The sequence below is a fragment of the Sciurus carolinensis genome, chromosome X (assembly GCF_902686445.1).
Source record: "Sciurus carolinensis chromosome X, mSciCar1.2, whole genome shotgun sequence".
Lineage (NCBI taxonomy): Eukaryota > Metazoa > Chordata > Mammalia > Rodentia > Sciuridae > Sciurus > Sciurus carolinensis.
In genome coordinates, this window is record NC_062232.1 from 59,786,161 (window position 1) to 59,809,929 (window position 23,769).

The 23,769-nt window shown below is 35.2% G+C and overlaps 1 protein-coding gene across 1 annotated transcript; it reads right to left on the bottom strand.

The window, feature by feature from the left end:
- Positions 1-342: 342 nt before the first annotated feature.
- Positions 343-22,978, bottom strand: Cysltr1 (cysteinyl leukotriene receptor 1). The gene is made up of 3 exons (XM_047536415.1): positions 22,525-22,978; positions 6,293-6,376; positions 343-2,228 (listed from the first exon to the last, which is right to left on the bottom strand). Exon 3 carries the CDS (start codon positions 2,199-2,201, stop codon positions 1,149-1,151), a length of 1,053 nt encoding a protein of 350 aa, XP_047392371.1. The 5' UTR covers positions 2,202-2,228; positions 6,293-6,376; positions 22,525-22,978; the 3' UTR covers positions 343-1,148.
- Between the last annotated feature and the right edge of the window lie 791 nt (positions 22,979-23,769).

Genomic DNA, 23,769 nt, shown 5'->3' on the forward strand with positions numbered 1-23,769 from the left:
TGCCTTTTGAACACACAAAGTCAAGGAACATACTGCACTTCAACAAAAGCTTGCCCATGAATATCGTAGCTATAACCAAGTTGTTGTCATGGTTGTAAGAACAAAGCTTCCAATTTAATATTAAAAAAACACTGTAAACACATCTTTGATGTTTCTGTCAACATGCCAATAAAAATAAAAAGTATGAAATGATAATAAAGTTTATAATTAACTTTCATCCATAAATACATATCATAGAAAAAATCCTCTTACATATATTTATATGTTTATACATACATATATGCACTTCTTGTAAGAATTTGTAACATGGACATTTAAAATTTTCTTCAGAGATTCACTGTACTTAATTTGTTCCTAATAATAATCACATAGAAAAGTAGACCCTCCCATTCCCTTTCTTCAGATAAATTTTTAAATTATTTCTGTTCATATATGGGAGTGCAGTTGTCTGACTTCTTAAGGAAGGCTTATATGTCATGTAGGAAGAGAATATTACAGGAAACTCAACAGACAACTAAAAGGCCATCATTGTCTTTGTGGGGCTTGAGGCAGGGGGAGAAGAAAATTGGAGATATACTGACCTTTGATCAGATATATTTTCCTTAGTTTCCAGAATGTACATTGCACAGAACTTTTAGAGACATTTGGCCAAAGACTAGCATGTTCTAGCACTTGTACATTCTCTTCTGGAAGAAATGACTCTACTCTGCCTCGCTACTCAGTACTACAAAGGAGGAGGCTGACAGTACATTTTATGCAACTCCTGGGTCATCTCCAGTTCTCATCTGATGGCATGCATGCAAAGGGATATGTTAGGATGATTGAGAACTATTTGGTGATTTTATATCTTAAAAATGTAGTCTTTTTCCTTTGTTAAGCTTTTATTTGTGGAGGAAAACCTTGATCTCAGATCCATGTTTTACAGTGCAAAAACACAAGCATTCTCCACCTTCTGGTGAATGATCAAACAACTGTTTATAATTAACAGCCTTTAGCTGTGGGTTGAATTCTTTACACTTAAAATATCTAATAATGTGATGCATATATGAGGTAGATTGGGAGGCACACATAAGTTAAGTATTTGCAAATTGTTAATGGAAAATTTTATTTTTATTATAAATGATTTCAGAAAATGTTTGGAAAACTCTTCATTGGTTTACACTGGATATGGGTTTAAATTCTTCTTTACATATTTCTTCTCCTTTTTCTGGCAAGGAGGCCTTCTTCTTGGGTACATAAGTCATGCTGGACAAAGAATGTTTTCTAAATGTAGAGAGCCTTCTCCTAAAGTTCCCCCCTGAAAAGAAATATAGAAGAGGGTCAAAGCAACAATTTGATGCAGCCAGAGACAAAGTTACGACCACCGACTTCTGCATTCGGAGGACAGAATCACAGGATTTAGTTTCATTGTGTAAAAAATGAAGGTGGATTGTGCGTTGAATATGATATGGCATGAAGCTGATTAAAAAGGCAGCTGTCACAATTATGATCATTCCTATAGCCTTTTTACGACTTGACAAATTTTTCTTCATTGAATTTTTTAGTAAGGTCAAAATGATCATTGTGTAGCAGACAATTATAATAACAAAAGGGATGATGAAGCCAATGAATAATGACACGTAATGCAAGACCAAAACATGATTTTTGGCCTGATTGTCCTGAGGAGGCTCAAAACACTTAGTATTGTTTTTTTCATCTTTGTAAGATTTGGCCATTAAAAATGGAGAACTGATCAAAATAACAAAAATCCAAATACCAACACACACAAACCTCGCTTTTTTCTGTGTAACCAAATTAATGTTTTGAACTGGGAAAACAATTGCAACGCATCGGAAAAAGCTCATGGCTGTCATAAATAAAATGCTACAGTAGAGATTAACATACAGGGCATAGGTGCTGAGGCGACACAAAAAGTCACCAAAGAGCCAAATGCCTTTGTGAACATAATAGACCACACGGAGAGGCAATGTGCACACACACAGTAGATCTGCTACAGCTAAGTTAATCATATATACTTGGAATGCTGATTTCTCATGATATGTTTTTATAAGTACATAGAGCACAAAGCCATTGCCAAAGAAACCCACAACGGAGATCATAGAGTACAAGGTGGAATACACTTGATTGCGGAAGTCATCAATACTGTCATGGCATGTGTTATTACTGGCAGAAGACATTGTCAGATTTCCAGGTCCATCCATGATTCTGTAGGAATATTTGCTTGGTGCCTACAACATATAAAAGAACTTGTCAATTTTTACCAAACCTTAAATTATAGGATGTATTAATGTTTCACTTCATAGTAACAATGTGTGTACTTTTTGAAGCAAGTGTTGTGAGGCACTGGGGAGAAATTTGACTGTTTCCTGGCCCCAGGAGGAAGGTTTAGGTCTGATGAGCACTTAGAAGAAAGTTTTTTATTTTTATTTTGGTACAGGTGAGTGAACCCAGGGGTGCTTAACCACTGAACCACATCTCCAACCCTTTTTTGCTTTTCATTTAGAGTCAGGATCTCACTAAGTTGCTTAGGGCCTCTCTAAATTGCCAGACTGGCTTTGAACTTGCAATCCTCCTGCCTCAGCCTCCTGAGCCACTGGGGTTACAGGCATAAGCCACCACATTTGACTGAAGAAACTTTTTCTTAATCTCATTTCCCATCCATATTTCCCTAATGGACTTCCACTTAACTTTGAAGACCTAGGTAAAATATTTCTCCCATATTTTAAGTCCTATCATTCTAGACTATTCCATAAGTTTTTCTTTCATATAAGTTTTTAAAATTTTGTAATTAAATAAAATTTGAGATATTATTTTCACATATATGAATATCTATTGATTATCTATTACAAGGATTCTTTGAATTATGTTAAAGAATAAAATACTACAGTGAATCTCACCTTTAGGTACATCCATAAGAAATTAATTAAAAAAAAACTATAGGTAAATGACAGAAAGATCAGGAGAGGGATGGGAGCAGAGGATGGGGGGAGGGGTGAGGAAGGGGAAGTACGTGGGACTGAATTAGAACAAATTATATTCCATGCTTTTATAATTATGTCAAAATGAATTCTATTGTCCTGTATAACTTAAAAGAAACAATAAAAAGAAAAGAATTGCTCAAATAAAATAAAGAATAAACTTGGATGATTCCCTCAAGAAGAGAGCTTCCTAGGTAACATCTGGTGAGTGCTGCTAATAACTTGGGAAACAATCTAATTCATTAGTACTGAAATTCACTCCTGTGGGAGAAATTCTTAATCTGGAACATTTATTTTAGAACTACAAAATACCATGACAGGAGAAAACTTAGAGACCACCTAGTTATTTTGATAATGAGAAAAAAGTTCCAGAGAGGTGAAATATATTTATAAAATCTGTACCATAATTTAAGATTCTGAGTAAATATGTGATATAATTAGTGGGAATATATTGTTGGGTGAGGAAGTTGTTTTAGCTGTTTACCCTTGCTTTCTTCCTAGACTTAGTCTTAATGTTTAGCTATATATAGTCATTTCTCTTACAGTAAGATTTCTCTTATTTGGTCTAACTTCATCAGGGTCATTAATAAGCTCTAATAATCAGCTAGGGTTGAGATTGCATAGAAGTAGTAATTTTTTTAGTGTTGCTGCAAATTCTCTTTTTTTATGAAAGTGAAATCAACACATCATTATGTAATATGGCAGATAATATTTGTTTGAGATCTGATTTGTTGACCTTTCACACAGATCTTGCTCCCTGGTAAGACAGGGTTTGATGATTTTAAGGTGGGAAGACTGCTTGAGCACATAAGAACTTCCAGTGATTGACAGGGCCAATCAATTTTCGATATCAAGGATACAGAAACAGATAGCTAGGTAAGTGGTTGCAGGTGGGATATAACTTCCCAGGCTTAATATAAATAGCAACATCTTTGCTGTTGAGGATGTGTCATCTATCCATTCAGCTACCTATTCTGTTTTACCCTTTCATTTAAAAATAGCATTATTTGTCACCAAGAATTGTTGGTAGAAGGTTAGCATATTGAAGAGGTATAGTTCTGAGGCCATAGAGAAAAAATGAGACTACCATTCCCAATCTCTGCATTATATCTCAGTTTGATTTCTAATTACCTATCTCTTTCACCATTGGTTCTCTGAACTCAGGTATAGTTGTGTAAGGAAGGGAAACTGCCCAGAATTAATCCAGTCTTTAATTAATCCTATTAGGTGTTTCCTCAAACTGGGCAGTATTATGCTATGAGGCACTAGATGGTGCTGTTGAGATTTTTGATATAGCCTTCCCCCCTCAGTTTTATTGAGTAAAATTGAGAAATAAGTACTGCATATACTTGATATACAGGTGTAATGTAATGTACAACATGATAACCTCATATAGTATACATTGTGAAATGATTACCACAAGGTTAATTAACAAATCCATCACTTCACATACTTAACATTTGTGTGTGTGTGGTGAGAAAATGTAAGATCTACTCTCTTAACAAACTTCATGTATTTAATACAGTCTTAATAACTATAATCAGCATGCTATATATTAGACCTCTAGAACTTGATTCATCTTATAACTGAGAGTTTGTATCCCTTGATCAGGATCTCCAAAGCCCCTGGAAATCAGCCTTCTCTCCTCTGCAATAGCCTTTGAAAGAACCACACTCAAAAGATTAGATAATTGTCAACATCCCCTCTTAGCACGATCAATCTTCAAGGTGTCTTGCTACGAAATCTTTCCAAAATTATTTTCCACACAATGCAGCTCCCAATTATGCCATTTCCTTCCTTTGAAAACTTTAATGCTAGTTATCTTTATTTGATCAGTATGTTCTGTATATATGTGTTGAAGTATCATATTGGACCCCATTATTATATACAATTATTACATGTTAATTTTAAAAGTCAGTGATTCAAAAGTGTCTTTGGAATAAAATCCAGACTTCTTGGCCTGATATTTAAGGCTCCTTAAAACCTGGCTGCAATTCGTGTTTCTCACTTTCTCTCTTACTTCTCCAATTTATAACTCTTGTACTTCAAGTGAACAATTATTTTACTATATTAGGGGAATGTGCCACAAGTTTTCCCAGTTCACTGTCTTTTTTCATGGTATTTTTTCTTTCTCAATTGCCCTTTCCTCCATCTATGCATATGCAAAATCTACCCATCATTTACCTCAAATTATACCTTCTTGACTATGCACTTCCTCGGCCTCCATCCCAAGAAATTTCTATCCTTGTTGAACTTATAGGGAGGTTTAAATATACCTTGTACGTCAGTGATTTGTGTAGATGTGTTATCATTCCTCCCAGACTATCTGGTTGATAGAGAAACATCTTATACAGGGCCTAGTGCATATGTACCTTATCCATAAGTATCATTAAATGCTGAATGAATGAATATGTGAATGGTAGAATCAGTTTATCATTTTAATGAATTATTTATCACTTGAAGTGTCTTAGATTTCTCATTCTAATGTAATTAAAAACCTTTCCAGACTCGGAGCCTGAAGTTGTGTGTAAGTAAATTTGCTTCATAAAGCATTAAAGAAGATAATTAATCATAAGACTAGCTGTGAGGGTTAAAAACACCCATATCCTTGACATTGACTAATTACGTGTTTATTTGTTGGATATTACAAACAAATTTGAAAATCTCAGACATTTGAATGAAAGATGCCAAAAAATCCTGATAAATAAAAATTAAAAATACACAAAGAAATGGATTATCTCTAGTGCCACTAAAAAGCTTATCATCCTTTATACACCAATTTAAACCTTCCTATAAATTTCAGTATTTAGGTTCAATTTTTTTTATAGACAAGTCAACTCAGTGATTTATATTAAGTCATAAAAAGGGTGGTAAAACTTTCAAACAAGTGGTGAATCCTGGAGGAGTAGGCATCATTTAGTCTAAGTCAATCATTTCATAGATGGTGACTTTGCTTCTCCAAAGTAGCATTTAACCGACTTTTATAAAATTTACAATGATCTCCCAATGATTTGATCCTACTAGATGGATACAGTGAGTTCCTTTGGAAATCCAGGATGTCTAAGAATCCATCCCTCCTTAAAACAGTTGGGGAAGGGAGTGAAGAGTAATAGCTCAGAAGTGTGGAGAGGTCTCCTTATAGTATAGTAAGAGTCATTTTAGTACAAAACAAATAAGTCATTAATTGATTAATGAAAGGAAGCATGAAACATAAATAGAATTGATATATTTTAGCACAGATGATGAAGGAAGTTATTTTGATAAGAGAATTGCAAGTTTAAAAAGCAAGGTTTGTTTTGAAAATGGAACCATACCTCTTTGTGGCACTGCAGTACTCTTCACAAAGGTTCCTTCTTACGGTGGTTTGTTCTTTTTTGTAATGTCAAAGTATGCCCAAGCTGAAATAATAAGATTGAAATGAAATTTAAGAACCTTAGAAGCAGTCTAGAAGGGTCATGGAAACTTAGCAGTGTTAAGTACAGATCCAGAGTGTGTGATAGGACATCAAATCTTTACTGACAGAATTAGGGCTTGTCATTGAATTCTATGACTTTCTTTTCCTTCCATTCATTTTTATACTCCAAATATGGAAACTTGGAATTCAGTCTGTGACTGGTCATAGATATTTGCTGCCATGAGCATATGATTTCTCTACATAAAGTTGAACACAGTGTGAGAGAATATTCCATTTTTCTGTGAAACCATGACGTTTCCCCAGTTTTCTTTTACAAACATTTTATCATAAGGTTCAAATAGGAAATAATTTGGAAAATTCTTATCCAAGGATCTAGTTTTTTAGGAAATAGAAAATATCAAGTTTATCTGACTGGAATGGCTTAGTGGTAGTTTTCCTTGAAGGAAGAATGGATTAAAGGACCTTGGAATCTTCTCCCTATAATCTCATCAAAGTATTTATTGTTTTTATCAATAATTTGGCATATATGCATTCAGAGATCAGCTGTTTTGCAACCATGTGTGGTTAATTTCTTTTTTTCTTTCCTTTGGGACTTGGAATTTTACTCAGTGCTTTTTGTATTTGCTAGGCAAGTGCTCTACCACTGAATTACACCCCAACCCTTTTTGTTTTATTTTGAGACAGGATCTCACTAAGTTGCTGAGGCTGGCCTCAAACTTATGATCCCCCTGAGTAGCGGAGATAATGGGCATGGACCACCACATATGTACATACTCAATTTTTAAAGAGTATATATCTCTTCAGTTAAATTCTACCCGGCAATATAATAAAGTATAACATATTTCCAAGTAATGAGCAGAGAAGGGTTTTATTAAGCTGCAGCAGCCTGAATGATTTTCTTTCAAAAATTTTTTTTGTTCTATAATTTTCATTCCTGCCTATAAGGTCTTTAGAGTTTAGCCATGTTTCCTTTATGCATGGTCCCAATGCCATTGAAATAAATACCTTTCTCCAATTTATTCTTTTTTTTTTTTTTTTTTTACTAGTAGAAACAGGTTGGAACTTTCCAAAGGAAGTCAACTGGGGAAAAATATCAAAAGGAAAATAAAGGAAATTCAAAAATATAAAACATATTCTAGTTTTAAAAAATGGAAACCTGGATCCACAGTTACAATATTGCAGTTGAATCCACCCTATACTCAATCATTTTTCAGAACTTCTCCAATATCTTTTCCCTCTTCAAATTATCTGCCCTTCTTCAGGTAAGGAGTTGACATAGGCAACCTATGATAGTCTGGGGAAAATGTGGGTTGCAGGTGGAGAATTTTTCAGAGTTGGCCTTTACATTTTGTTAATCAGGCAGTAAACTTTGTAGTTTACTTAGCTTTTTCCAAGTCTTTATATATCAATGAAGATATACTGACAAAATACTGAATATATAAAAATCTTTTCTGATTCTAAAATTATATGATTCCACTCATCTATCAGTGAAGAATATTATCTTCACCTCTGTCAGGTTTTTTGTTTGTTTAGACAAGCTTGTACTTCTCCTTAGTGTGAAATGAGAAAAAAAAAGTTTATGAATTTCTAAGGTCTATCAATGGGAAGTATACTAACAGACAAATGTACTAACTATCCATTTCTATGTTGATTGTGTAATTATAGTTTAGTTCAACCTTTATATGCATGAATGAATGAAGTCCACATTTTCTGGGCAACAGTGTAGTGTTTATTCAAGTTTGGGATTATGAAGGATCACTTATGGTTCCTTTAGGAATTTTTAACTTTGTACATAGCAAGCACTCAATAATTTCACTCATACCAAGGACTGTTATTTCTGTCAGGAACTGCTGCCAATATTTGATGCTACCATCCATACCTGGGTGGTTGTGTGGGTGAAAGTGAAGTGATGAAGTGAAGTATGGATATGTGGTTTTGATTTCAATGGTTTAATTGAGGAGTTACTCAGATCATTTATTTGACTCATGTTAAGTACAGTTCATTTCAGGTCAATAAATATTTATGAATCCCCTATTCTTATATGAAAGAAAACCCTCTCTCTCCATCAGCCTTTTGCCTTACTGAGCCTGTAACATAGTCAAACTAGCAAACAAGGTAAATAAAAGAGGCTGGAGACATTATAAGGATAAAGGTCCAAACTCATCTTTTTCATTACTACTCTATTATTGCTGTAACAGAATTACATATGACCAAGAATTAATTACAAATTATTGTACTAAGTGTGGTCCAGGTAGAAGTGGTGATCCACAAGTGTGCCCGGATAGTCCCCAGGTTGATATCTTCTATTAAATGAAATAGTAATAGTGCTTCTCCTTTGTTTCTAGTCAAACAAAAAGCCATTTGTGATCTTCTCAATCCAATTTATGTTTCTCTCCTTTGAAGTCATAGTATTTTGTTTGTGCCTTTCTTGATACTTTTTATTTATTGCTTTGTCGTAGTCATCTCTGGGTCAATTGAGGCTTACCCATTATTCTCATCCTGGTCTCACTAGAAAAATAAATAGTTCTATCCTTTATGTGTTTCCTGCTGTACATAATATAGTGCCATTAAATATTGGTTGATTTAAAGTAATATACTTTCTATATCATTTCCTTGATGACTTATCAAAATTGAAGGGAATTCTTGCATGGAGAAAGACAATAGGCTCAGTGGAAAATTCATAAGACTGATAGGCAGAAAACATGGATCATACCTCAAGTTCTGGTAAATGATCAATAAAGTGATCTTGGGAAAATCACTTCCTCTGTTATCTCTTTACTTATCTGCAATGCAATAGGGTTAGATTATATGATCTTGAGATCCATTCTAGTTTACCTTTCTGCAAATCTATAAAGATTACAGTATTCATTTTTCTTGAGAGAAGTAGGATAAGTGTTCTGTAGCTTCAAAAGAGAGGAACACAGATATATGTTGTGTGCAAGATTGACTTAGGACTATTAGTTGTTCCCTGAGTTTCTCTCAGAAAAATGTCTATGGGAAAGACTCAATTCCTCTTTGAATATATCAGCTGTATTCAAGATACCATCTTGGTCAGGCCCTATAAAGGCAGGACAATAGTTCTAGATTTGACATTGGTTTCAAAACTGAGTGCTATTTTTTTATGATTTAAAGTTGCTCCACTTGCCAGGGCTCACAAGTCCTTCTCCCTGGCCTTACCCCTCTTGAAAATTATGATATTTCTGGTTCTGACAGAAGGACCACTATACTTCAGGTCTTATAAGAGAGAAAATTCTGAAGCCATCTTTGTCAGTTCATTTTAATCATCTCCTGTATGAGGTGCTCCTCCTGCCTGACCATATGACTTCAGGATTCTAGGGTTAATAATCTTTTCATTCAAGCTTTAGTAAATGCCCAAAATCTACTCAGCAGGGTCTCTTACATGCTTTGATCTCTGGGAAAATATATGTTATCCTTAACATGGATAGTTTTTGTTTTTGAACCCTTAATAACCTAAACAAACTAGGCCTTTTTTAACACAAGTAAAAAAGATTTGAAGTTTGTTTTACTCATTGCAATTGGTAATATAAAGTCCCCAAATTTAGTTTAAGACAGCTTCTCCTTTTGTGTATTTTTGGAAAATTTCTCAGTCTTCTGGGAATCAAATTCTAGAGTTAAGGTCATCTATTAAGATCATTTTAGAATTCAAATGCTTGAAAGGAAACAAACTCCAAACCCTGTCCCTACTGATCCGAGTTTCTAGTGACATCTCCTCAGGTTATGCTGTTATGCCTTATTAGGTATATTTGAATACTTCCCAATATATTACTTATAACCCAAAAATATTTTTAGATCAGATAAATAGCATTAAAATAAATGTTTACTTGCTTAAAAGTGAATCCTATAATTTATTTATCTTGCTAAGTTGAAATGTTATGACTGTTGATTTGTAGCTCTTCTTCCCCACCCTCCAAGCCCTTGGCAACTACACTCTACTCTTTGATTTTATTGATTTGACTGTTTTAGGTACTTCATGTAAATGGAATAATGTATTATTTGTTATTCTGTGACTAACTTATTTTGCTTAGCATGATGTCTTTAGTATTCATTCATGCTTTTGCACATTACAGAGTTTCTTTCTTTTTTTCCCTGCATTTTTACAGGTGTATTACAGTTGTACATACTGATGGGATTTTTTGTTACATATTTGTACATGCACGCAATTTAACAATATGATTTGGCCAATACCTGAATTTCCAAAGACTGAATTATGTTTCATTTTATGCACAAACCACCTTTTCTAGATCCATTCATCTTTCTTTTTTTTTATTGTAAACAAATGGGATACATGATGTTTCTCTGTTTGTACATGGCATAAGGCATACCATTTGTGTAATCATAAATTTACATAGGGTAATGTTGTTTGATTCATTCTGTTATTTTTTCCCTTCCCCCCACCCCTCCCACCCCTCTTTTCACTCTATACAGTCCTTCCTTCCTCCATTCTTGCCCCCCTCCCTAACCCTAACTCTAACCCTAACACTAAGCCCTCCCACCCCATTCATCTTTCAATGGGCATTTAGGTTTAAATTTTATTCTGTACCATTTCTTATTTATAACAAGTTCCCTGACTGGTAAATGAAGACTTCTTATTTTAGTTACACAAACTATTTCTCCTTTAAGAAAGGAGAAAAACTCAGTTTAATTTTCTGCTGAGGCAGGGACAGTATGGATATACGGGCAAAAACAAAATAGCTTTTAAGCCAGGATAGGTCTGAGTTTGAATGGTAGTTGAATCTATACTTAGGTGGTTGACCTTGGGCAAGTTACTTAACCTGTCCTATATTCTATTTTTTCATCTATGAAATGAAAATAATGAAGGAAGCCAAATTACAGAAGAACCTGGGAATGCAAGCAAGTTTTTGCAGGGTTGAAAGGAACTCTTGAAAAATGATACATGGTGCCATTAAAGAAGGACCCAAAAGGTAAACAGAATATCATCCATTTGCTCCATATTGTGTACCCTTGAATGTGAAGGAGAAAATTGTATTTCCTTGAGTACCACAGAAAACAGTAATGCAGATACATTCCTCCTAGGTATAGGCAGCCAGATATCTGTTCTCAGTGAATAGACTGAATTGGAAGTGGCACATGAGAAGTTGTGAATTAAATTAAATTAAATCAGATTGAATTGAATGTTTTTGATTATATTATTAAAGACTTGTGGTCAAATCATAAACAGAATAAAATTAAATGTCTGTTGAGCCTTATCTAAAATAACATCAAATAATTAGTTTAATTAATTCAGCTAAATTTTCTGAGATTCAACTATAAACTGAACCTCTAAATTTAACTTTATATATAGAAAGATATATATATATCTTTATATACTTAAGATATATATATATATATAAATAGTTGGAAAATCAGTTCATATTAAATACTAAGAAGTATTAAAGAAGAAATTAAACTGAATTGCTAAAGATAAGAGCCCATCAGCTTGATTTAAACCTTTAAATTCTATCCTTCATAACAAAATAGGAAAATATACTATAATGATACAGCTTATTACTTTTGCCTAGTATTACATGCATTAATTAAAAATGTTTCCTAAGTCTCTCTTATGTCTATTTATTTACTTGGCTTGGCTCTTCTTAACTGAAGTTCCTTAGGACAGAGGGCATTACTCATCCATCTTCGTGTTGTCAGCAAGCTTAAATCAGGGCTTGGGACATGGTAAGCACTCAATAGTATTTCTAACTGGCATTGAATTGGTGACAGGAATCATGCTTGAGGATGAGGTCTAGTTCATGTTTGCCTGGAAGTGAGATAGTCACAGGATTGGGCTTGTCCTACCACTGTGTTATTAATATACTTGATAAAATTCAGAGAAAGGGAATTATTATATATGTTACCAACTAGTGGATGGGGTAGAATTCTGAATATCTTTGAAAAATTAAAAGAAATGGGGAATGTAACAAAGGTGAACACCAAGTAAATTTATGTAGTTTGTTATGTACCAGTCAAGAAATGTGATGTTTTGTTCCAAGGTGAGAGAGAGAGAGAGGGAGGGATGAAGGGAGGGAGGGAAAGAGAGCGAGAGCAAGAGCGAGAGAGAGAGAGAGAGAGAGAGAGAGAGAGAGAGAGAGAGTGTCAAAGAGAGCTGGTGGTGGAGAGGAGAGAGGGAGAACGAATATGAATAATGCATATAAGTATGGAAAGCAAGCTTCAACTTATTCATGAGTCAGGAACAGAGAGGTAGTCATGATCAACACCACACGAATCACTCTTTATCCCTTCACAGAAACTCCTGACTCCTATTAAAAAGTATAATTCTCATCCCATTAGACTTTTCTGAATTACTTCTCATGGTCCTTCCTGTTGCTGTAAATGTGTTAGTATAATATCAAATTTGCTTCCCTAAGGTGTATTCTGGTAGAAGAATTATACCAGTGCTACCTGGACACTCCTATTTAGACCAAGAAATGGCAGGACAAAGAGTAATGTATCAGTGTCTGGTGTTCAGAATTTCATGAGGATTTGAGGTCCAGCATGATTAAAGAGTGAGTTGTATGAAAAGATATGACAGCTATGTTCCCACACAACTGTAAGGTCAATCAAATCACTGTGCACAAGTTAGTGAAAGGAAGTAGGGGTCAGGATACTGAAAATAATTCTTAAACAGAGCTACTTATTAAGAAGGAGCTACCAGAAGTGGCTATAATAATCAATGTTTGGGATTGAATGACTTAGTTTTTTTTTTTTTTTTTTTTACAATTTTAGAGGTTGAAGAGCTTGTAGAGAACATCTAATCCAACCTTACTCCCTTCATGACCCCGAAAGATGAAATGATTGCTGAAAGTAACACACCAAATTAGTGCCAGAGCCAGGATGCCTGGCTCAGTCCAGTGCTATTTTCACTACACCACATGGTCAGTTAGGTTTCAGGTTCCATTAAGTGGTTCACAAAACACTGACACATAAAACAAATTCATACACTGGTGCAAATTGTGGCAGTTGAGCAGTTGTGCAGAAGACTGCATGAATGCCACGAATTGATCCATTTCTCTTCTCTCTTTTTCATTATAATATGAACATACTATTTATAGAATATTAGAACTTTATATTCTTATATTCTTTATATTCTATAGAATTAGAATATTGCAACTTTCTTTTCAATTTTCTTGTTTCTCTTCAGCTTTTTTTCTGTTTTTATCACTTATGCTGAATTATTCATCTTAAAATGCAATTCTAATCATATCACTTCCCTCTCAAAGGTCTCTAGTGACCTATTATTTAAACTCAAAGAACTACTCAAGACTACATTGATATTCCATTCTAAACATATAGAGTCACTTTTCTGTTGCTTACTATGTGTACATCATATAAATATGACCTTATGAACAGCTCTGTTTCTCATTTGGTTTATTTTCCTTTGCTCCAGTCATATTGCCGTCTGTGAAATACCCTCTGTCCTCATCACTATCAGATGTAATTCTAATCATATTTAAGACAATATCTTACCTCATCTCCTCCATAAAATGTTCCTGTTCTTTGTGTTACTGTAATATAATAATTCTTTTAAAAGTGTTGTTATTAGCCACTTAATATATGCCAGTTCTTTGTTAGACCTTTGGAAAATAAGACCCAGGCCTTACCCCTATAGTGTTTACAATCTACTAGAGAGAGACACAGTTATGTTAACAAATTCATACACTGTATTATTACAGCAGCTGTGCTATAAGTATATAAATACACAGAGAATAGAAATAGTAAATAGTGCAGTGTGTTAGAAAAGGCTTCATACAGGAGAGGAGAGAGCAGATGGAGAGGAACATTCTTTTTTAAAAAAAATCTAGTTTCTTTTTAATCACTGAATTTCAGTTTTTACAAATGATCTTAGGACAATCCAGGTAATTGAGGTTTTGTGGGGGTAACAGTTCTTGTACATGAAGAACAATTACATGCTCCACTTTTTATAAATAAGTCTATTGATTGTATTAACAAACATTGTCACAAACAGAAGCCATAGATTGCTGCATCTCTATTTACAAACAGCCATAAACAAACATGAATTTCTCCATTATCAGGACAACTTAAATAGATGTTTGTACATTAAGGCAGTGATGAGTCTAAAACAATGAAAATCTAAGTGAAGGCTTTATGTTCATTTGGTGCATTCTTTTTTTCTTTTTTTTTTTCTTTTTCTTTTTTGGTACTGAGGATTGAACCCAGGGGTGCTTAACCACTGAGTCACATCCCCAGACTTTTATTTTTAATTTTAAGACAGGGTCTCCCTAAGATGCTTAGGGCCTTGATAAGTTGCTGAGGCTGGCTTTGGACTTGTGATTCTCCTGCATCATCCTTCCAAGTCACTGGTATTACAGGTGTGCATCACTGTACTCAGCTGGAGAGGAGCATTCTAGTGTGTGGGGGGTTGAGGGAGAAAATTAGAATGAGCAAGTTGTGAAGGTGTGAAATAGCCTGGCATATTTTGGGTGCATCTAATAGTTTAATATGGCTGAAATATAAGATGATGATTATATGCATGCACATATGTGTGTGTGTGTGCGCGCACGTGCGTGGGTGATTGGGAATGCAGCCATCTTTGACTCCACGCCACATCACTTATCTTATCCTTCATTAAGTTCTGTTGATTCTCATTTTGTAATAACTTCTGATCCTCTTTTTTTTTTAAACAACCAAGTTCAGGATTCTATCCCATGATGCTACTTAAAGATATTCGAACTATGCATCCCTTTTACCCTTACATGGCCAAATAGGTGAACCTGAGAAATTTCAAGATTCAGGTTGGGGTTGTCATTTTCTACGAATGCTAACATGTGCACGGTTCTATTATCTTATTACGGTGCTGTAATTGCTCTCTTATGGTTACATGTCTGTCATTTAGGCAGACAATGAACCCATTAATGGCAGTGAATGTGCATTATTCATTTTTGTTCTCTTTTCCTAATTGGGCAACTTCTGAAAAGCATCTGTATGGTTTTAAGTGATTTTGTGTAATAGAGTACTTAATTCTCCAGGGTGGGTGTCTAGCGGGTGGAGGGAGGAACATGTTTCTGTGTAGAAACATGGGTACTATCATACAGTAATCTAAATAGTTTTGTAAAGTGCACATGAAATGTGGACACCTCTGGGAGGGTAGAATCTATTAAAAAGAAATCTGAAATTTCAAAAAGAGTGCTGAGGACCAGGACCCACGGATGGACACTTTTCAAAATATAAAAGAAAGGAAAGGTGATAGGACAAACTTAATACACACATTTAGGCAGGAAGGGAAGGCAAAATCTTAAAACAAAGAAAGAATAAGCAATCTCATGGGACTGGAGGAGAGTTCAAAACTGATCTAGGTCAGAAACTGATGAGAATCTGACACAGGATGTGTTTGACCATGGAGCCTAGGTGAAACTGATGATGGGGGATGTCTTTAAAGTGAACTAACAGAATACATTGGAAAATCAGTATCTGGATATGATTTTGTGATTCTTCTAAGTTGAACAATTCCCCAAGACTTCCTTAACCTTTCTAATAAATACTAGCATGTACCGGATGGTCTATTTGTGTTGGAGAACTGCCAGCAGGGGTGGGGTAACAAGGGTAGTGCTAAAGCAGAAGAGGAAGTGGGAGAGGCTGGGACTCAGGGCTCAGCCTCCCAAGGCAGATACTTCCTCCACTTCTGCTGAGCAGTGGCAAGACTTAGGAAACTTAGATTTCATGAGGGTGCAGCTCAGTGAAGCCCCACTCTTATTTACTCAAGTCTCCAATTCCCTCTTTCTTTCTCTCCATGTATCCTATTAAAAATCAAAAAAACAATTGTTGTATTGTTCATCCTACAAGTCTGAGATCAGGGAGGTTAAGAGCAATGTTGTATTGATCTTTTGATACAGTAGTTACACACTAATGTTCGTTGGGTGGTTATACAAATGAATAGAAAAATCAACAAATATGAGTATTTTGTAAACTGGAAGGCACTACACAATTGTAAAGTTTTACTATTTTTTCCAGCTAATACTAGGCTCAGTTCAGATCTTACTTCCTGACACCACTTTCAATATCTCATCCCATATCCCTCTCTCCCTTTGAACTTGTATTGTTTATTATCTGTATCAATAATATGACAGTCAGTATTCTACTACCTCATATTATTTTTAACATGTAGGAAGCTTGTCTCCCTGGGTAGATTGTGAACTCCCTTGAGCAGGAGAAAAAAAATCAGTTATTGTTTTCTTAAGCATTGTAACCACAAAGTTAAGCCTATCATTGTGTTTTGCACATAGAAAAAAATATGTAATAAATATTTATCAAGTGATTGGTTACTGGTTGGTGCAAAGCTACCCATCCTCCATGGTGATTTAATCTATACACAATCAGGCTTGTACTAATGATCCCAGTGCCTTTTCTCCATGGTAATAAAAGATCTTGGGACAGGAAGCAGAAAGATTCTGCTGTTATCATTTGCAGTTCTATCATTACAACAAATAGCTTTCTTACTCGCTGTTTCCAGAGATATGCTTAGCAACATTCTCACTAGTATTAAAAACTACAGGGGTGCTGATGCTGCATTACTGACAGCTGTCAGATGTTTTTTCTGCAGTAGCTTATTCTCCTTTAGGGGAGAATATCATACTCATCAAATCAGGCAACTCTGTTGTCAGACGATTGGAATCCAAACACAAAACATTATCAAGCCCAAAAGGATCCAGGGCTGTGGCATTCTGAGATAATGGCACAGTGTGTCCTCTTGCATAGTACTCTGTCATAAACAGTAATAAGATTAAAGTGACGTGTAAGACCAGGTCTGAAGGAAAAAGCTCATCACAAAAAGACAGTAGAGATTTTGATGAGTGTAAGTGTAGGGCAGGAAGATAGTTGAGATAGAAATATATTACAGGAAACCTACATACCTTTGAACATTTTGTAAGGACTAACCAGAAGGTCTGCCTTCTTTCAGGGATGCCAGTATACCTAAGTCTCTAACTAATTACCAGAAACTTGGAGTCCCTGAAGTTCTGAGGCCACTGTTTACAGTTGAATATGAGGACTTCCCTTAAATTCTTGGCATTCAGATGCCTGGAACTTGGGAGCAAGATAATTGTTTCTAGGAAATAGTTTTTTATTGAGGGTCTTTTGTCTTAAATAAGAACTCAGATTAAGCATAAAGGTTAAACAATTTGGAATGAAAAGCCTTAATGTCTCATGAGATCTGGAGACTTCCTACAGACTTTGGAATAAATATGTCAGAGATATTTGATGCAGTTATTATTACCTCAATTCCACTTAGCCTGTTGAATTCATGATGACACAAAGACAATTCTATGTAAAAAAAAAAAGGCTATTAATCTGATAGATGGGAATAATAGTTCTATACTTTAGATATCTCATGTGATTTGAAACTGGATTTTTCTTTCCTTTTTAGGAAAAGGGGATTTTGGAAAAAGAAGAGAAAATTAGAATGAGCCAGTGGATTCTTAAGTTTAGATCTCAACTCTTTTTCCTTTTCCATGAGTTACATTTGAGAAGGGGCTTGAATGTGCAGTATGTATTGATTTCATAAATACTAAATAAAACAATGACACTTTATTTATTTCAAGGGAAACCAGCTATGTATTTAAATGTCCATGGGCTCATGTTTACTCTTCTGTTTTGTCTATTCCCCCTATTTCTATGAGGCCTCTCCTTAACTTCTTTAAAAATCTTACTGATCTTAAAGATTTTTTCCCTCTTTTCTCCCATATGTACTGACTTTCCTCCCCAATCCGACAGAAGGACTGGTAGAGCACAAAGAAGGGAGAAATCACGATGGGGTGGAGTGAGATGGGATAGAATGAATAAGTAGGAGAGAAGAGTTTTGTGAAGTGCAATTTACATTTAAACAGTGGCCTTCTCTACTAATCTACAAAGAATTCTTGATGAAGGGCTGAAATATTTGTCATTTGAGCGTGTTTTAGCACCAGGATTGTAACATGTATTAATGCAACTAAGATGTCTGTGTTTATCTAATTGGACTAAATGACTTCCTTTATTGCCTTTTTTTTGTAGAAATAAACATTATGCTACTACTTGTTATCAATCTATCAGACTTCTTAGCAGTTGTATTTCCTCAGTGCAAAAGAACAAATTGACATTCTGACTTATGAACCCATGTGGGTCTTATTAGTATGAATATATTTCTCAGGAATTTGCTCATGGCTGGGAAAGCTTTTCTCACTGGTCCTCATATCATATCACACAGATGTCCATATTAGACTGAAATGCAAACAATACTGAAGTAAGGTATAAAAGTAGTTTTAGGTCTTTGAATTTCAGGGAGACACATGCAGTATATATTCCTGGAACATCATTTGTATTACAATCACATCTCTGGCTATACAAAGGCTTCATGATAGAGTAGTCAAGTATTCCACTGCATTCAGAACTTGGTGTACAAAATTATTTTGATTCTTACATTTTAATCTTAAGAATAAATGGGCTTAATGGAAGTAATACCTAAAGAAAAAAGTGTGTTTACAGAAATTCTTCTTAAATACTACACTTGAATGTTTTATTTACATTGATGTGTATAGAGGTATTACAGGACTAGTGGCAACCAGAAGGCTGGATCCTACTAACAGGAGTAGGAAGAGATTGCTAAGATTAAGAGTGAGGTCCCTGTTCAAGAAGTGTCATGTAGGGTGTAGGAAGTAGCTGGCCCTACTCCTTCTACATGCAATTGGTTTTGTTATGTGTTTTTTTTTTTTTTGTTATGTGTTTTTATCCTTCTGGAATGGATGGTATTGAAACAAAACCCTTTGGATGGTTTGAATTTTCAAGTTGTTTTCATATTTATTACTTGAAAAGATTTGGAAAATACCCATTTGATGCAGGACAAAAATCAAGAAATAGAGATGTTCAGTAACTTGTTAGAAAGCATACAGCTGATTAAATATCAAAGCAAGTATGAACTCCCAGTTCTCCAGGCTCAGATTCTTTCCTACTGAGATCTGTGCAACAAGATAGTTTAGAACAGCCACTGTTAGGCTATAAGATAGCTTGAAGCAAAAATTCCCAATGTTTGCTTTTGTTAGAATAACTCAACATTTATTTAGGGACTATAGTGTGTATGAGGCACCCGATAGTTATTGTTGTGTGAGGGAAGTTTAAAAAATAAATAACCTGGTACCTTCCCTCAAGACTCTTGGTATTTTGGGAGGACAAGAATCATATTTCTGTAGTTCTTATTTCTATGGACCCACTTCTTTCTCTTGTCTAAAGAGGTAGGCAATGCAATGCCCATTTCAGTCCATGACCATCTCTTTGATATATTTTCTCTCAACAAATTTAGATTTATTTTATAGTCTTGGCTACCACATTCTCCAGATTTAACTTTGGCCTGCATCTCTTATCCATCACTCATCTTCAGGGCCTTTATTTTTCTCATCACCCATCAGATATTCCTCCTTGAATTCTTTGCATTGCCTCAAACTCAATAGATCAAAACTGGAACTCATCATGTCCTGCATTCCCACTTCCATTCCCAAGTTACCCACTTCTGTGAACAGCAGTAATACCACTGCCCAGATTTCACCAGCTTAAAACTTCAGAGACATCTCTGACTTATTCCTCTCCTAATCACTCACCAACTTTTATTTATTCTTCCTTTAAAATGTCTCTTTGAGTTCCTATCATTCCATTGTCACAGTCACCAACCTAACCTAGAGCCTTATTAATTTCTACCCTTTAAGTTTGTTTTCTAGTTTTCACCAAATATAGTGAAGCTGATGAAATTCTGTCATATTCATCTACTCAAAATGGTTTTCCAATAAGTCTTTACATATTCAAAGTTTACTGATAATTTCCTATTAGAAAGTGCTGGAAATTCAGTGTCCAATAATTCACCCCTAAATTTCTATTCAAACTTATTTTCTGTTATTCTCTAACCCAATCTCTTTACCCAGTCCGGATCAGGTTTCTTGGTCTATGCTCTATCCTGGTACTGTGTATTGAACTCAAAGATGCTCTATCACTGAGTTACTTCCACAGCTCTTATTAAATACTTTTTGGATTTTGAGATAGTGATTTACTAAGCTTCCCAGGCTGATCTTGAATTTGTGATCCTCCTGCTTCTGCCTTCCAAGTTGTTGGAATGTTGCTGGTGTGTGCTACCATGTCTGGCACTGTTAAACTCACTCTTAACACAGCTTATTTCTGACATTATTTCCATGATCAGTATTGAATTCAAATAACCTATTTTGACCACATACAATGTACACAGAAAGTTTTCTCACCATGGTTCCAAATCCTAAATATTCTTTTAGGCCTATCTTATTTTTGTCTCCTCTCTGAAGCCTTCTCTATTCAACCTATCTTTCTTCTCTGAACTCCTTTGCCATTAAAAACAACATTGGTTTACTGTTTTTTTTATTTTTACCTTCTATAGGTCTAATAACCTCACCAACACTGTAAATTCCCCAAGGGCAGGATCCAACTCTTATATCTTACTTTATGCCACATATTGTATTGAGCTTGAGCAATACTTGTTTAACTGGACCAAGTCAAACTTGAGAAAAATCATGTTTAATAGGAACACGAGAAATAACAAAATGGATCAATAGAAGTTCACAAAGAATTATGCTAATTGCCAGATTAGGATGGTTATTCTTTTGGTATCAAACCTACAAGGTTGACTATGTATGTACCTTACGAATCGGTGCCTTCCCTTTAGAATCCCTCAATGGTTAAAGACACTGCAACTGCAAACTTATAATTTTCTGAACCATGGAAGAATCTTGCTTTTATTTTAGATTCATAGTTCATAAATGCATCAAAAATTTGATTAAAGATAGGAGGGAGAAGGTAGTAAAAAGTGAAAATTGATGATTCTGGATTGGGAAGACACTGATATGTGAGTTTCAGCCTTGGTTCGATCTGCAAACTTTCCTTAACCTACCACTCTGTCTGGGTTCACTGGTTCCCAGGTTGACTTATTTTATTTGCAGGAACTGCTTGACTGGTGTAGTCAATATTTAGGGAAGCTGAGGAGAAATTTTTTGTTAAGGAGATGGATGTAAATATAACACTTGTGGTTATTTACTTTATAGACATAGGTAGTTTTTAGTTCAAATTGGGCTATTAATAGTAAAATAATGAGAGAAAATATTTTCAAATGATTAAAACTTGTTGCTATAGATGTGGCAAGCTTAAAATTGTCTGGAAACAAATTTAACTAATATGTTTAAAATACAAGGCCATTCATTATATTCTATAATACATTCTAAAATATAATTATATTGAAAATAATATACAAACAAACCTATGTTTAGTTACATTTTCCTTTTAAATAATCTTTGGTATGTGTGGTGGGTGGCCTCTCTCTATATTTTAAAACAATTTCGGGAAACTGGATGTCATAACCCACTAAATTCAAACACGTAGATCCCACCAGTTCATTTATTCACCCTGAAAATAACTTCTTAGCTGCCAAGGAAAAAATGCTTCTGGTTCACAGATTTTATTAAAATGTATGAATTTTTGACTCTTTGTTAACCTGGTCTGTATTAGATATGTGTAAGCTACAAAATAGGTCATATAATTTTCTTATATATGTTTTCAGTAGAGAGAGCTTTCTTTTTGCAATTTCTGGTCAGACCTTGCCTGTTTCTAGTTGCGTGGTGTGTTTCAAGAAAATTTCTTAACCTTTTTCAGTCTCCTCATTTGTCAGACAGAGAGAACAACATGAACCCTGTTTTAGTTATAGGATTTTAAGAGGTCCAAGTGAAGCTACCTTGTGAAAATGCCAGGCTACCTTTCACTGTCTGTGAAGGAAACTGTCACTACATTAGAGAAACTTCCCTGAGCCCTTAAAATAGGATTTTAAGATATGTTTTACATATTTGGCTTAATCACAATAGTGCTGGAGGCTTGGGGAGTGACCGCTCTGTATTTTACCACATTGATCCCCTTGCAGAAGCTGTGAGCCATACTTGCTGACAGACTAATTACATTATCAAATATCTGGCCAAGAAATTAAGTAGAAAGAATACATTTAGCAGCATAATTTAAAGCAGGCAAGGCAGACTGGTTACTTCAAAACTCTAGGGAATTTGCTTAAATCTGTCATCAGCTGAACTTTACCACATATTCTTTTGGAACTAGTGTTGAAATATCAAATCTTACCTGCTCTCTTCAAGGTTCACAGTTAAGGGTCCTTTTGTGGTGGCTCTCAGAAGCAGGTTCCAGGTCTTCAGTAAATCTATGCTACCAGTCCCTTGGCGAGCTAACCCTCACTGGTGAGCTGCAGAGTAAATCTGGATACTCTGGAGATTTTTATAAGTGCCTGCTCTCTAGGCAAACTTCTTTGCAAAGATGAATTGCTGGTATTTTCAAGATGGGAGAGGGCGGGGCATGGTAACATTTGCTAGCCAATGTATACAGATTCTTCTTCCTCTTTCAGATTAGTCCTCAAGAGTTTAAAGCACGCCAGAGTTTGGCTTCTTCGATGCAAAGTGGGGGAGGAGAATGAACAGAGAGAGAGGAAAAATAGAAACTGGAGACTTGACGTTTGTGTATATAAATGAGCTTTTATCCCTAGCTCTAGCAATAGAATGGTCAGAAAATCATGCAGCTGCTATGATATGGGAAGCAGGGAGAAGTGTATTCTGCTTTGTTTAATTCTCTTTCATTTTTATGTCTGGTGGGTGGTTAGACGATTTGTAGGCGGGGTAAGATAATCCTATCAGTATATGCTAATATAACAGGCATTATGTGAAACTGGATCTTAAGCAAGATAAATTTTATCTCTCTATTGCATGTACTCTCCCTCTCTCCCTACCCCCTCCTTTATGACACTTGGAGCTTTATCCACATTCAAAAATCCATTCCCTTTCTGTTGTCCTATGTTCTGGAAAAAAAATGAGTACTTTAGTTTGAGCTCTGTTTCCTAAAATCTTCACAATAGTAAGTTGTCTCTGTTGGATTAAAAGTAGTTTCTCCCATCTCCCTGAGATGGTTTGGGATTATTTTGTTTGCTGTCAGTGGTCCTGTGTTAGGAGGTTGGGGACCAGGTAAGTGCTCTTGGCCTTTGGTTGGGCTCTGAGATATTGGAGCTGTGGGATCCTTATTCTGGCTTTTGGAGAATGGAGATGTATCAATTTAGTATATGTTGATTGGAGCTTGGTGTGGAACCTTGATTTTGCAAACTGAATGGGTAAGACTATGATTTAAGTTTGTTAAATGAATTATGTTGAGTTACGTTAAGAAGACTATATGGGGGTGGGCATAACTATATTCATTTTAGCATTTTATACACATGACTCTATGCTTGATGGACTTGTAAAATAAGAATCCGGCCTTCTGGACTACTACCTGTTGTGGGAAAAAGTCATTTACTAAAATTTTACTTCTTTAGGTACCAGAATTACT

Coding starts and splice junctions, on each gene's coding strand:
- Cysltr1 (XM_047536415.1), bottom strand. CDS start 2,201: ATGGATGGACCTGGAAATCTGACAATGTCTTCTGCCAGTAATAACACA.